The following is a 16692-nucleotide window of genomic DNA, read 5'->3' as shown; positions in this document are numbered from 1 at the left end:
AAAAGAGAGAGAGAGAGAGAGAGAGAGAGAGAGAGAGAGAGAGAGAGAGAGAGAGAGATCGATCTTTGGTGAGAACAGGAAAGGCCTTATGTTGGAGGTCCTCCAGGCTGTGCTTTGATGGAAGCTCAGAATCCAATGAATTAGAAGTGAGGGATGAGGACATTCTGTTTTTTAGAGTAGGGTGCCAGGCTGCTGGTGATGCTTCCCATAGAGCTCAAAGGTCATAATATTGAAATAATCCTGGTTGAGGCACAGAGCCTGTTTTGTCAATGGAAGATAGAGTAGTTAGGGACTCTATTATAGTAAAATTTTCTGCTTAGCCTGATTGGTTTGGAGAAAAAGTCGTTCTCCAACTGCTTGACTTGGGCATTGTCTATATATCACAAGAAATTATTTGGATACATGCATCTGTATCTGCCTGTGTTTAAAACACCAAAAACAATAAGATTTCCACGTGAGGAGATGACTCTCTCCATTATAATCTGCCAGTTCTTCAATGAAAGCAATAATCTTTCTCCCTTTCCTTCCCGGGCTTTGCATTCCTGTGCTTTGGAGGGAAACTGAAGAATGCAGAACCTGCATAAGAAGATGGCAGTCTAACCAATGGAAATACAATGAAGAATACAAAGGAACCGGATAAAATGAGTTCTCCTCTGTGAAACTGGACTACTTGTAGCAGGGCATTGATTTCCGTCAGCATGTTCACACCTGAAATTTGGTTTGTTGGGACTGAGGGAAATGTGGCAAGTAGAAATTTTTTAATCTCCTTATTGTTTGATTTTTAGACTATAAACTCCTGGCAAGTTAGTATTGTTTCACTCTCTGAACTTGTCTCCATAGCATGTGTTGGCACATAGTAGGTGCTAAATCAATGTTTGTTGATTTATTGTTGATTTTTAAAATTAAAAAAATTAAAAGTCTCCAGTGTCTCTTATAGAGAGAGGATACCTTTTAAAGCCCTAAACATATTCAACAATGATGAGATTGAAGAATTTGCTTACTGCAATGGTCTTTGGAATAAGTTGTACCTGGACCTCACATCTTCTCTTTTGGTGATATTTATCTCTTACTCCCCTCAATCGCACGTGCTTAGGACAGTACCTATCTAAGTTTAAGGAAGTCTTTAATTAATGTTTGTTGATTTATTAATGGACACATCCAGTCCCTAAAAATACAAGAAGAGGGGAGTACCCCAATCCTGGTCAAAGGATCTCATTGTCTCTCTTAAAAGTGGATTTTGTCCAGTTGAAACCTCTGAAGTACTTCCAGTATTACTCTTGCCTAATGGTGATTCAACACATTTGAATGCAACAAGCTTTTTTAAAATCACCTGTGACATGCAAGGCACCATGCTATCAGAAATCCCCTGTACACATGGGAAGAGCTAAGGAAAGTTATCCTTGCTATTTCAAAAGCAAACAACAAGCAAACTAGAAAATGATTCTAACTACCTGTGAGAGGAAGGCATATCTACAACCGCATACATACCTTTCGGGAATGGATTTCTTTCACATACAATGGAAGTAGAAATTCAGATATACCTTCAAGTCGGATTCCTTCCTTGGTGACTCTCAGATTCCCCATCCCATCCTATAAGCAATGAAATATATTTCACTTTTAGCGGTGACTACAGAATGTATATCTATCAATATAATTGCATGATAGTCGAAAGAAAGCATGGAGCTCAGATCATTCAGGACAGGATTAAGAGGAAAGAACAAATCTATTGAAGGCAAAATAGGTCATATTTCACATAGATGGAAAATTCCAGTAGAAAGCACACAGGATCAGAGGACCTGGGCTATTTTCTGATATGTTACTATCAAAAAAAAAAAAAAAACAACCCCAAAACAGGTAATGATAATTGCTACCCAGTCAACTGAGGTGATTAAAAAAAAAGTGCCAAATCTAAAACACAGACATCATCTCTTACTTAGATAGCTAGGTGATAAGGTAGATAGAACATTAGAATTGAAATCAGGAAGACCTGAATTGAAATCCTGCCTCAGATACTTACTATCTGGGTAACCCTGGACAAGTCACTTAAAATCTCATCCTCAATTTACTTGCCTATAAAATTAGGAGATGGACTTGATAGTATCTAAGTTTTCTTCCAGTTCTAAATTATTATCCAGTGATCCTATGAGTCTTACATGGGAGAAACAACAAGAAAAACAATTTAGCTGAACCAAAGACTGAATGGAGGAGAATGGCACAATGCTAGAGACATAGTCAGTCAGTCAGTCAACATTTTTAATAAACTATTATGTGCCAGGTACTATTGAAACCAAACTGTGAAGGGCTTTAAATGCCAACCAAAGTACTTCGTATTTGATCCTAAGGTAATCGAGAACCATTGGGGTTTATTGAGTAGGGGAGCGACATAAACCTTTGCTTTAAGAATATCACGTTGGCAACTGGTAGAGGTTGGTGTGTGTGAGTTGTGTGTGTGAGAAAGAGGGTGGGGAAGAGAAGGAAGTGGAGGAGGAAGAGAAGAAGAATGGAAAGGAAAGGAAAAGAAAAGAAAGGAAAGGAAAAGAAAGAAAAGAGATTGCAGGTAGGCAGGCTTGCACAATAGCCAATGCAAAAAATGGGGAGGGTCTGAATTAGGGTCATGGTTTTTTGAGTGAAGAGAAGAGAACAGATATCAACAAAAAGTGCTATGAAATTAGGATCACCAGGAGTTGGTGACATATTGGATATATGGAGTGAGGGAGTGATGATTCAAGGATTAATCCAAGACTGTCAAGCTGGATGACTGAAAGACTGGTGGTGTCTTTGACAAAGATAGGGAAGTGTAGAAGAGAGATGTCTTTGAATGGAAGACATATTTAGTTTGAGAATTCTACAGAGCACCCAGATCAAAATGCCCAACAGACTAGGGTTGGAAAAATAATTCTGCAATCATCTGCATAGAGATTTTAATTGAATTCATGAAGCTAATGAGTTTTAAAGAAAGAAAGCATGTATGAAATGTGAAAGGGAATAAAATAAAGAATTCCCTTTCACAAAAGTTTCAAGAGTTCATGGGAGGTAGAAAAGGGGAGAAGAGGGAACTCATGGTAAATGGCTTCTCTTTTCTCAATAAAGCACAAGGTAAGGCCCTCTGTTGAGGTGGGGAGGGATTGTTAGGGGGTATTTGAGCCAAGAAGAAAGAGTTTGAAGTAGACCAAGTGGGGAGTGAGGGAGGGACTCTATTTGGAAGGGACATCAGTTGGTATGTGGCTGAAATATCTCCTTCCTGATGATTATTTAAGGGGGAATATGAAGCCCCAGCTAAGTGGTTTGCAAAGCTCCCTCCTAACAATTCCTGTGAGGGACGTGGTTAGAGGAATGCCATTTTTCATTTTTTACAGATGAGGAAATTCTGGCTCAGAGAACAGAAGGGACATGCCTAAAGTCTCTTAGCAACTAAGAAGCAGGAGTTTAGATCATAAACTAGATCAAGAAAATCTCAGAAAAGCAAAAGAAAAGTTTATTCTTTGTCTTTTTAGAGGGATTGATTTAACTTTTACAAAATTGCAAAAGTGACCATTTGGATAGATATCAAGGGACTCGGTAGATTCCGGTATGTTTAGTGGCCATTTTATCAGTATCCTTCCTAAATTAAGGCATCCAGAACTGAACTCCAAGGGTCCTGTGCCCAAATCCCAGGCAAAGGAACCATTATCTCCTTCATGCAGAGGCACCTATGCCCCCTCCTAATACAGCCTAAAATCCAATTAGCTTTGGGGGCTGCTGCTCTGCTGCTGATTCAAAGTGAGCCTATGGGTTACTAAATCCACTCATCATTTTTAAAAGCATGAATGCTGTAAAATTACATTTCCCCCATTCTGGGTTTGTGATGTGACATTTAGAAAAAAAATAAAGGTTAAAAGTTTGCATATTGCCCAAGAGCATTCTGTTTAGCTATCTTCTGATGATCACTAGGGGTAAGACTGAGTTTTCTATCTCTCTTGCAGTTTGCCCTTAGAGATGTTCTGAGCAAGACAAGATAATGAATCCAGGCCATAATTTGGATTATAATGAGGTATCACAAGAGTAAAAACCTAGATTTTTGAAATGTTTCAAGGTGAACATAAAAGCAACAAAGTTCATAGAATCATAGCCAGAGAACTGAATGGAACAAGGTTATCTCATCCTACACTTTCCTTTTGAAATGGAGTAATTTGAATTCTTGATTTGATATTTGGTTATCTTAGGCCATTGATGGTAAAACTATGGCACAGGTGCCAAAGATGGCATGCAGAGTGTACTCTGTGGGCACGTGACCACCCCATCCCCGAGTTCATTACTAGAAAGGCAGAGGGGCTCCCCCCCCTCCACTGTGCCTGATGATATTTTTTTTCATATTATCTGTCCCTCTGCCTAGCAGCCCAATGGGAGCACACAGGGAATAAGGTGGGCAGCTCACAGGCAGAAAAGCTGGAGGGGAGCAGACCACCCCCTCTCTACACTCACTGAGGACATTCCTCACCTCACCCACTCCTCTCCCCAGCAGCCCAATGGGAGCACTTTCTCCCTCCCCTGTGTGGGGTAAAGGGGGGGGTAGGGCATGCCTGGCACTTAAGGGGGGATGGGAGGCCCAGTACTCTTTCTCTAAAAGATTTGCCATCACTGTTTTAGGCCTATTATATTTCTGCAAATATTAACCCATTTCACATATCATTTTTAGCTTTTATCAGACAAAATTATTTCCTCTTTATCTGTTGTGAACCATTCCTTTTTTGTTTTTAAATTGGGAAATTCGGTTTTCTTTTTAAAAAAAAATCAAATTAGCTAGTGATTTATTCTATTCTATTTTAATTAAAAAAGAAACTTCTAATTTTCTTTATAAATTCTAGTTCCTATTTTATTTTTTCATTTCTTCTTTGATTTTTCAGAATTTCTGATTTTGTGTTTCATTGGTTTTTGAACTGATTCTTATTATATATGCATATGTATATTTAGAGAAAGTTACACTTTCAATTATGATTGGTTCATTCTCTTTTGTTGATGACAGTGATTAGAAATATAATATTTCTCTTCAGGTGTGTTTTGGCTGCATCTCAAAAGATTTAATACGGTACTTCATTACTGTTATTTATTACAATAAAATTATCTAATAGTTTAATGATTTGTCCTTTCACTCATGGATTTTTAAAGACAGTTATTAAGGACTAAAAAATCATCAGCACATGAATACTGATAAACACAAAAAAGGTTAGGACAAGAGAATTCTTCCTGTAATTATAACAATGACAAACAATTTGTTCCTTTTATTATGTACTCAATTTCAGTGTGGTAGTACCAGCACTGCTCTAATTGTGTACTCCTCTGAACTTTCTCATCCCTTTGGAGAATTTTAAAATGTTTAATTGATTCTTTACCTTAACCCTCCAGGTCTTTATCCCCAACCCTATAAAAGTCTTTCATCAAAACCCAAAACAAAGTCAAGCAAAACTGATTTCTGTGGTTAACAAATGTGTCTAGAAATGTATGTCTCGTTTTGAGCAGTCTGTCATCCATCCACCAAAGGTGATAGTATGCTCCATCAGTTGTCCTCTGAGGCTAGGTTTCATTGGTAATGTACAGAAAGTCTGATGATATCTTTGTTTTGTTTTATATCCTTTCTCTTTAGTGGTTACAAATTGTTTTCATGTACTTTTTTGTTGAATTTCTAAGGCTCTTTAAATAAGATATCATAATATCAATATATATATGCCTTTTAATTCTAATTCAGTGATCATGAGTGAGATAGAATATTGCTTTTTTACCTTAAAATTTTATTTAGGTCTTTTCTTTTGCTCTTATTTATTTTTGTTATATTTGTCCAGGTCTGAAAAGGGCATATTAATTTTCCCAACTAGAAAAAAAATGATCATATGGATCAACATTCTTTAAGTTTTAGGTGAATCTAACAAAAATAGGATTAACAATCATGATTATATACAAGGAAATCACAGACATAGACATGGTGGAAAGAGATAGGCAGAGAAATGACATTATTCTTAAAGTCACCATAAATAATAATATCAATATTATTACATATACAAAAAATGGCACAGCATCTACAAAGATAATGAGCTCTATATTTGATCCATTTTTCTCAATCAAAACAAACTTTTATTCTTATTTGTTTTTGTTCATGCAAAGACTTTTCCTTCATACAAAATTTAATTTAATGTTGTTTTTATATCTTTTTCCCCTTCATTCCTTCCCCAGCCTGCCACAAAGGTGAGAAAAACAAGATCTAAAAAAATATGTATAGTCAATGCAAATACATTTCAATTCCATGTAAATAAATTATCTATTTGTTTGTGATTCTTGCCATTCCAAATCTGATCAATATTTCTCTGCCCTAGCCATGGCTGTGACAGGTAACTGATGCTGTTCTCTCTCTTTTTTCTTCATTCCGTTTATATTGTGACTTTTAAAATATATTGCTTAACCTATGAGTGCTGCAAAAAACAAAAGATTCTTTGGCAGAAAACATCTCAAAGTTCACAGGTTTGGCACTATCTTTGAAGTTGACTTTGGTTAGTTCTGGAAAGTTGAAGTTAGAAGAAAAATAAGTCATCCACCACTGTGAGAGTCACATGAAAGCACAATAGCTTTAGAGGTATTAGAAAACTGAATATCCTGGCACAGGGTGTTTCCCCACCTCCCCTGTGATGTCTCACTGTACATCAGGGTTCTTGTGTATTCTTGTGCATGACAAAATAATCAGAATTGTTGGATATTTGAGAGATTACTAAAAGCTTGGAGTGAAAGTTGTGATGATGAATATACCAAACCCGGACATTTCCTTCCCCCCCTCCTCTGGCCTTTGTTCTGGATGATGGCAGAACCTTTCATTAAATTTCATTCTCTTTCTCTTCCTCCTTTTTGAAGGGAGGGGGAAAATTGAAGTGTGGAGATATTTAATCTGCTCATGTAGCCAGCAGTGTGAGATTCTTGCTTCTTCCAATTCAGAAAGAATATCTACCCTCTTTAGCCCATCCGTTGCTCACCATATTATCATTACCATCACATTATTTTCCCTGATCAAATTAAAATTTGGGGGCAATGAATTCCCTCTTTTTTTTGTATGATGAATGCTGTTATAGGTAGAGAGATTTGGCAGTTAGACCAGTTGAAAAGGGCTGGAGATATATGACTGCTTCAGCATGAGCTTGGGGGTAGTGGGGAAAGAACGGATCCTGGTCCTCTATAGGAGTCCCACAAGCAAGAGGACATTATGATCATACATCTAGGTAAGCACAAGTTTCCAGTAAATAGCAATATATGTGTGCATGTGTATACACACACACACACACACACACACACACACAACTAGAACTAACTCTCCAACAGTTTACATAAGTCAGATCATGGATCTATTTTGTTCTTGGGGTACGTGGTATAAGCAGTTTGTCTAAACCTAATTTCTTCCAAACTCCTTTTCTGTTTTTTGCAGCAGTTGTTGTCAGCTAGGGACTCCTTCCATAAATTAATTATATCCTCAAGTTTATTGAAAACTGAAATATTCATTTGAATTGTTTCTGATTCACCCTTATGTATTCTGTTGAATGGATTTGTTTTTTTTTCTATTTCTTAGCCAGTACTAAATGACTTCATAGGATAATTTGAAGTCTGGCAGTGTGATTTCTTCTTCATTTATACTTTTATTCATTATTTCCCTTGAGATCCTATACTATTTGTTACTCCAAATGAAGTTTATTACTTTTTTTTTGGTCTAGGTCTATCAAGTATACCCTTGGAAGTCTGACTGGCATAACATTAAATCTATAAATTAATTTTGGTAAATTGCCAATTTATTATATCTGTGGAGCCTGATCATGAGCACTGACAATTTTAAGACATTATTTCTTTAAAGAGTGTTTCATAATTGAATCTATACAGGTTCAAGTAGATTGACATTTTCTAGTTATTCTGAATGGGATTTCCATTTGTTTTATTTCTCAATTTTGTTATTGCTGTATAGAGATGCTGCTGATTTTAGTAGTTTTATTTTTTATGGCACTGAAGTAATTTTCTCAAGTATTTTCTTTCCTTATTTGTTAGGAATTATGAAGTAAACAATCATATAATTACTAAAGGATAAACTTGAGCTTTTAAATTGTGCTAATGCTAATAACTTCCCATATCAAATACTATTTTTTTAGGTTTTTATCTATGATAAAGTGAATACATTAAAATAGGAAGGTTTATAGGTAGGGAGTTAGTGATATAGGATTGGAGATCAAGACAGAGATGACAGCTGAATATATTAATGTAGGAGTCATCTTTATAGAGATAATAGTCATTTTAACAATTCTAATTGATTCAGCTAAGAAAGAGTAGAGAAAGAGATGGTAAGAGGTGCAAGAACAACCTCTGGGATCTACTCAAAGGAAACATGACAGGAAAGAAAAGCCAGAAGAGAGATGAAGGCTAGAAAAACCAGGAGAGAAGGAAAGACTAGAGCAGAGTTTCTGAGTCCCTTTTGTGGCATGACCTACTTGGGCAGTATAATGATGATGATGATAATGATAAGAATAACTAGCTTTGATATAGCACCTTCCATATAGGCACCAGGCTAAGCATTTTGCAAATATTATCTCACTTGATCCTTACAACGATCCTTACAACAATGGCAGATGCAATGGGGAAATGGAGGCAGACAGAGGTGAAATGAGATGCCCAAGTGTTTGATTTCCTATTTGTACTGAGGTCTACCTGCCTCCAGGCTCAACACTCTATGCACTGAACCACTCTGAATGAACAGAATGCCTCTGTCTGTTGAGTTCTAGCCTATTCTCAGAAATATGATTTTAATAATTGCAGGAAAAGCTAACTTTGATTTTGAGGTTATTTAAAATCAAGATGCATTTCCCCCCATTTAAGTTCATAGATTCCATGAAATATATTCTTAAATCTATCCTTATAGTCCCTTGAGAATCCAATTTATCAATCCCTGAACCAGACTTTATGATGGGAGTGCAGAACAGGCTTACTTGGTGTGTAACACATGGGCAATTAGAAAATCAGCCATGGAATGTGGAAAAAGAACAGAAGAAGACGGGGTTGAGGTCAAGAATATGACCATCCCCATGTATGGATAGGTGGAGTGAACTATCAGAGCAGAACGCTTAAGGAGATATCAATATAAAGTAATGTTGACAGGTTATCAAGAGAACTACAATTTGATCACTAAACTTCTGATTAAGGGAGTTCTAAAATGCCCTTCGGGCCATTGGATGACTGACTGCCACCAGGATTAGAGGTAGAGAGGCCATGAAGCTGGTAATGATTGCTAATGAAAGAAGCAGGATCTGAAAAGATCTCAGTTGTGGGGATGAATCTTATAAGATAGAGACTAATAGAGATAATTGTAAGATTCTATATTTGGGCTAAAAAAATAAAGGAAAGGAATGGATCAGTACCGGGATAGTTATAGTAGAAATATGAGCTAGAGAACTCTTCATGAGAAAGAGATTTAGCCATTTTAGTGTAGACAGGCTCATTTTGACTCAGAATTATATAGAAGGTGCAAACACTCATGTCCTCTCTGATACACAAAAGAAACAGGAGTCTAACCAGCTTTAGGATGTGGGTAGGGGTAGGGAATGAGAAGAGATGGTCCCTCTGACCTCTGTCCTGGTGGTCAGATAAAATCTGGAGTATTGCTTTTAGTTCTATTCAGTATTTTAGGGAAGAGGTTGAAGGACTGGAACATTTCCAGAAGATGGAGGCCAAAATAGTAAAGGACATTCCATATCCTAAGGACTAGCCAATCAATAAATATTCATTAAGTACCTACTATGAACTAGGTACTGTACTAAGCACCAGGGATACAAATAGTAAAAAGAAAAACACTTTGTTTTTAAGAAGTTTACAGTCTAATAGAATAGATATGTATCTATATACCTGTATCTATCTATCTATCTATCTATCTATCTATCTATCTATCTATCTATCTATCTATCTATCTATTTGGTTTGAGGAACTGAGGATGAGTATTTAGAGATGAGAAGAATTGGGGGAAGATGAGTTTCTGAGTACAAGAAGTGCTACCATATGAAAATGGCATTAAATTTGTTTTGCTGGATCTCAGAAGAGAAAACTGGGAATAATGAATGCAATTTTCAGAGAAACAGATTGCCGTTTACAACATGACAAGTTATTCTAATAATTATAGTTGCTGAAAATTGCAATGAGATGATTTAAGACATGAGGTTCACACTTTTAAAAAATGTTTAATTGTTTTATTAATGCAGCACCAACTATGGCAATATGGCAAACCATATCTAGCCAACAACAAGTTTTGTGAAAGATTATAAATAAACAGCCTCCTCCAACATGAAAGAACAAAGGCCATCTGTCCATCTGGAGTAAGCCTCCTTAATTGTCAGAGAACAACCAGGCAGCTTTAAACTATTTTCTTAAAGCTAACCAAAATACAAATACAAGTTTTCAGCATTAACAACATCAAGAAAAGAAAAGTGAAAGGAAAAACAAAACCACCAACTCAAAACAAAATAATTGTTAACTCCTTTTAGAAATTGTTCAGGATGTTAATCCCATTTGTTCTCATAGTGGGGTTTTTTGTTGATATTCTCCCTCTGAGATTTTCCCTTGAAATTTTTGCCTTTAGTGGGCAACTAAACTCTTGTGAGTACAGGGGACTCACTCTTGCCTCTATAAAATATAAATTTTATGGTACTTTGATCCTGTATCTTCTAAATACTGACTTCTAAATGATAAATATTATTTGCTTCCATAGTTGTTCTTGAAAAGAAAGTTAAAGTAAGAGCTATGAAGATACTATTAATTTTATAAGAAAAACATTTCTTTCCTGAATGACAAATAGGTTTTGGTGAGGGGAGCAGTTTTGTTCTTTTTAGACTTTTTTCTCTTAAATTCCAATCTCCTGTCCCAAAACAATTATTCCCTTTCACATCTGTATACTAATTCCATCAATTAAAAATCCAGGAGAGTCCAGGACGATATTGATCATAGGAGTATAGAGCTGGAAAAGACCATACAGGCCCTAGACTTCCACCTTTTGGTTTTACAGTTGAGGAAACAGGCAGATAGTGACTTGCGCAGGGCCATGTAGCTAGTATTTGAGGCTACATTTGACCTCGGATCTTCCTGACCCTCCAAAAAACTTTCTGTTCAAATAATTAGACAATCAGGACTTCATTCTATCACTATTTCCCTTTTTGTTGGGAAAGGTGGTTTTTTCCCCCTTTGTTTTGTTTGTGTGAGCTGTTCTGTACATCAAAGTCCAAAATCACTGAGGTTTGACTTGTCAGCTCTCACAGCAGATCCAAACCTACTGAGGACACATTGCACCAAGTGTCCTACAGGTGAGCCAAGGAAGTCAAATGGAACATGTTATGTTTTCATTTACACTGGTAGGGTTCCGTGTAGCCAACATTCATTGAACGATCTATTTGGTTGTGGGATAATCAATTTTTACATTACACTACACACGCTGAGCTGGAAATTGAGACTTTGCTTTTCATAAACACAACTGGTTAATCTGCTGGATTTTTCCTCCCAGTACACCCAATCCATTGGATTGTGTAAAGGAATTGTTGTTACATGAATAGTAACCTTAGAAAAAGAAATCAATCAATAGATAAAACATAAATGAATAAGTCCCACATTCAAAATACCTGGCAATAACGCTTTTGATTTTGCTTTTTAATGAGTTCCCTTTAACATTCTTTCCCACTGGCAAGTATGACTCTTGAAAGATCTCTAGCAAGGTTTCTTAAACAGTGGACCAGAGACATGATTGTTGCACTTTTAAATATACATCTAAATAACTATTTCCCTGTAATTGGTTTCCTTGGTAATTCTGAACATTTTATTTTGTGCATTTAAGTGGCATTTTGAGAAGGGGTTTGTGCATTGGCAAGATCAGCATCTTAAATTGAGTTCACCAGTATCCATGGGATCTGGCCTCCTGCAAAGCACCATCCTGAGGGTTTCAACAAAGGTTTCCTTGCCTTCCAGAAATTTTGGTCTTGGTTCTAATATGGCAGATGGAGGCATAGAACTAGGAAATAACAAAACCATGTGAGAGAGGGCTCAGAATAATTGATAAAAAACCAGAACCTCCACAGTGTTGGCTGAAGAAAAGGCTGATTTAGATACATAGGAACAAGGTTAGAAAATCACATTTCTGATCTTGCTTCTAACCTCCCTTTAGCACTCCCTAGTTGTTTGACCCCAGGCAAGTCACTGACCCTATTTATGCTCCAGTTTCCTTCTCTGTAAAATGAGGACAATGATATCAGTCATAACTACCTGGAGGATGAAATGAGCCCGAGTACACAAAGCCACTTCCAAGACTTCAGTGTTAGATAAACATGTGTTATGATGGTGAGAGGCTATTTGACGCAGATTGAAAAGGGTACAGTCTGTCTATTTCATTACCACAAAAAAAGTATTTCATACAGTTTTCAAATAAATGTGCTCTGTGTTCCAGCCAAGACCTGGCATTTGCATTCCATCACCAACAACTCAAAAGTGTTCCCCCTTCTTTATTGGTATAATGTGCCCCATTTGTGTTACTTGTCACTAGAATTTTGCTGACTACAAGATAAGCCCAGCAGGGTGTTATTTTCTTGCACTTATAAAAATAAAGTCAGGGAGGGGATGTGGTGTAGAGGACAGATAAATGACTGGAAAATGAGGAAGTCATAGGTTCAAGTCCCACCCCTAACCTACACTGATTACATGACCTTTGGGAAGTGTCTTCATTTTAGTGCATCCCTCTGAGATTCTCAAACTTATCTCATTTTGTTTGCATACAGTTTTTTAAAGATAAATTTGCAAAGCACCATTATTATCTCATTTTTTATTCATAACAACCCTGGTATGTAGGTGCTATTATTATCCCCATTTTACTGATGAGGAAATCAAAGCCAAAGGAAAAAAACAACAACAACATTAAGTGACTTGTGCAAAGTCACATAGCTAGAAATGACTGATGTCAGATTTGAACTCAGGTCTTCTTAGGTCCATTGCTTGGCACTTGGTGGATATTTGTTAAATTCATATTGCCTTGATTTGGCACTCAGTGTTGTAGGCAGCTCTCTAACAAAATTATTTGTAGAAGTGATACTAACCTGCATTGGTGGAGAGATTTCCTTACCTCTGCCCTGAGATCAGATATGCGATCTCTATTGCCACCCTTAATAAAAGTGTTCTATGTTTCTTCCTCTTTTTTGTTAGGTGTCCTGCCCTGCTTATCCTTGGTTCAAATTGTGCCACGTGATTGAATTGATTCAACATTCAGAAAATTGAAATCCTTCACGCTAAAAACTTCTTTATGCTTCTTGGTCTGATTTTTTTAGCTCTGCCTTATGGCGTTTGCCCATTAATGTTTATCACCAGATATGGACTTGAAAACTTGAGGAATGATTAACAGACAAGATGACCAAATGCTCACACTCTCAGCAAACCTGAGAAATAGAATTAATGCCCCTGAAATAGGGATCATGCCCCAGTGTCAGAGTGATCATGACTGAATCTACATTAGAAAAAGGTAGAAAGATGGTACCAAGTAAAACCATTGTGAGACATCATTGGAGAATACAAAGACTTGGCATTGTCTCTTGGTAGCCACACTTTTAGAAGCCACTCAGTATCTGCAGCTAAAGCAAATCTTAGGCTTGGGTCTCTGGGTATCCGACCAAATGCAGGGAGACTCCATCACTTCTCCCTGCTGCAGTGACTTAACCCATCCTTTGTAATGAACTACTACCAACTACCCAGGTATACTGATTCTGCCCAGCCAGACAAAGCAATGAGAAAACTATTGGATGGGTCAGGGTAGAATATGCAAGCAGTGGAGTATGAGACAGGTCCAAAAACTAGAGAAGAAAGAGTGTCTGTGATCAAAGGAAAGATGATTGAAAATTGAGCACCCCCTGCCACAGTTTAACCCTAGCAAGCATCAGGATTGTCTCTTTCTCATAGCCTTCAACATGAGAAGGCCAAGTGACTGCCTAATGCAACCTTCCAGGATTCTTTCTGCAGGGAAATAAAAGGAGAGGAAGAGAACAAAAGAGTAAAGAGGGAAAACAGGGACATACAGCTGGGGATAAAAGAGAAAGCATGAATACAAATGTAGCCCATAAACAGAAACAGAGAGACCATGAAAATGGAAAATAAAACTTCAAAAAGAAGCAGAACACATTTAACAGGGACTATATAACAGGAAAGAAAATGAACTAAAAATTTCAGGCCAAAAAAGCATTCTGTGGACTCGCAAAAGATCCTGAAACACCAACCATCAGCCCCAGAGAGGCTCAAATAGAAATGAAACTCTTGAAAGAAGAAATTAAGGGTCAACTTAAGTGACAAATCAAAATGATAACAACGAGACAACATAGCAAAATCCTGGGATATTTGTAAAGGAGATATAGGAAAATGATATCTGATAACATTTACAAAATAGAATTAGTGCACTGAATGTGTAAATAACTTTAAAACTTGTAAGCCATAAAAAACCCCTAAAAAGCAGGAAAGGAAAATTCTCAAATATCATAGGGGAAACTGATAAAAACAAAACAAAACCCTGCAGAGTTATGCTCATTCCATTTTTTCAGTATCTTTCCAAATATGTGGGGTCCAGTACTGAAAACAATCTTCCACATATGATCTGACAAGAGCAAAAGACAGAGGAAATTAAAGTAGACATAAATAAAGTAGAAATGAAACCATTGCTATTTGTTGAAGACATAATGGATTGCTTAGAAAAACCCAGATAATCCATATAGAATCTGAGACAATTAACAAGGTCAACAACATAGGGCAAAAACATCAATAACATTTCTATATCACAATAACAAATTCCAGGAAAAGTGATAGAAATGGAAATTCCATTTGAAATAATTCCCAAATGCATACAATAACCAAAAGTAAATCCATCAAGATGTATTTGAGACATAAAAATGTTTAAAAATGACTTTAACAATTAGAGGGATGTTTATTGTTCATGGCTGAGTATCACCAATATGAAAAAATAATGATATTAGCTTAATTAATTTGGTAATATACCAGTGAAAATACCATAGAAAAATACTTTACAGAGTTTGACAAGAAAACAACTGAATTCATTTAGAGGAAGAAAAGTTCTTAACACTCATAGGGGGGACATCTGGGTTAAGATGGCTGCAGAGTAGTAACAGGACTCTTACCTTACCACCAACCCATATATGATACCTCAAAAGGACAAAAAACCCAAATCCAGATGAACGAAGGGACTCCACAATAGGGCACAGCATTGAAGGTACATGGGATTTGGGCATTTCCACTTTAAAAGGGGGTGAAATAGCTTCCACCAAAATGCAAGCTGATCAATCCTCTCCCACCCCACCTATGGTGCCAGAGTCAGAGCCAGCATGCCAGAAATAGAGGGAGCATAGGGCAATCTCTAGGTTCTTGACAGCTGACTGGGACCACTAGGGGCTTGCCCCTGAGAGTAGCTAGGCTTGAGACCCCAGGAGGCTAAAGAGCACAGACCTTGGACACAGTGATAGAGCTGAGAGGGGCAGCAGACAGTAGAAGCCCAGCTGAGACTTGAAAAGTAGCCTCAGGCAAAAACTGCTCTATAGCTCCCTACACAAAGAGCTTGCCCTCCTCACTCAGACTTCTAGCTGGGATGAAAAAAACTAGCATAGTGAGATGGCAAGCAAAGCTCAAGAAATACAATTGTCAACCACCAGAAAGAATAAGAGAAAGGCACTGACCCTGGATAATTTTTTATGGAGAAAAAATCCAGACCACAGAGGAGACAACAGAGGAGGACAAACAAGTAAACACATCCAAACCTTCTCCAAAAAATGAAAATTGGTCACAAGCTCTTGAAGAGTTCAAATATGAGATCATGAGAAAGGTGGAAGAGATTTGGCAAGAAAAGTAGGAAATAGCTCAAAAAGAAATTAACAATTTAAAAGACAGACTCCCAATTGGAGAAAAAGCCCCAAAATAAAATGAAATGATAAGCAAATTGGAGACCAAAATTAAACAACTGAAAAACATGAAAAACAGGATAGACCAAAGTGAAAAGGAAAATCAAAAGATTATAGCAGAAAAACACTCTTTAAAGACTAGAATTGGGCAAATAGAAGTCAATGATCTCACAAGACAGCAAGAACTAATAAAGCAAAGTCAAAAGACTGACGAAATATAAGGAAACATGAAATATCTCACTGAGAAAATGACTGATCAAGAAAACAGATTTAGAAGAGAAAATTTGAGAATCATTGGTCTTCCTGAAAAATCAGAAACAAACAGGAAAGTTGACATTATACTATAAGAAATTATCCAAGAAAACTGCCCTGATGTTCTTGAACAAGAGGGCAAAATAGAGATTGAAAGAACCCATAGATCACCCTCTGTACTAAATTAAAGACTTTCCAAGTTAAGGAGAAAATATTACAAGAAGCCAGAAAGAGACAACTCCTTAATGAACATAGATGCAAAAATCTAAAATTAGAATACTAGGAAAAAGACTTCAGCAAGTTATCACGAGGGTTATTCATTATGATAAGGTGGGATTTACACCAGGAATGCAAGGATGGTTCAATATTAGGAAAACCATTCACATAATTGGCCATATCAACAAGCTAACAAACAAAAATCACATGATTATCTCAATAGATGCAGAAAAAGCCTTTGACAAAATACAACACCCATTCCTCT

General features: G+C 36.9%; 1 protein-coding gene across 1 annotated transcript in view; it reads right to left on the bottom strand.

Annotated features, from left to right (window-relative positions):
- SGCZ (sarcoglycan zeta) overlaps nt 1-16692 on the bottom strand; it is a 126962-nt gene that overhangs the window by 57236 nt on the left and 53034 nt on the right. Inside the window, exon 2 of the mRNA XM_044680993.1 lies at nt 1489-1590. Within this exon, the coding sequence (XP_044536928.1) occupies nt 1489-1590 (102 nt within the window). The remainder of the gene's footprint in view (nt 1-1488; nt 1591-16692) is intronic.

The sequence above is a fragment of the Gracilinanus agilis genome, chromosome 6 (genome assembly GCF_016433145.1).
Source record: "Gracilinanus agilis isolate LMUSP501 chromosome 6, AgileGrace, whole genome shotgun sequence".
NCBI lineage: Eukaryota > Metazoa > Chordata > Mammalia > Didelphimorphia > Didelphidae > Gracilinanus > Gracilinanus agilis.
Note: the sequence above shows the minus strand (reverse complement) of the source record. Positions and strands in the feature narration are given on the sequence as shown.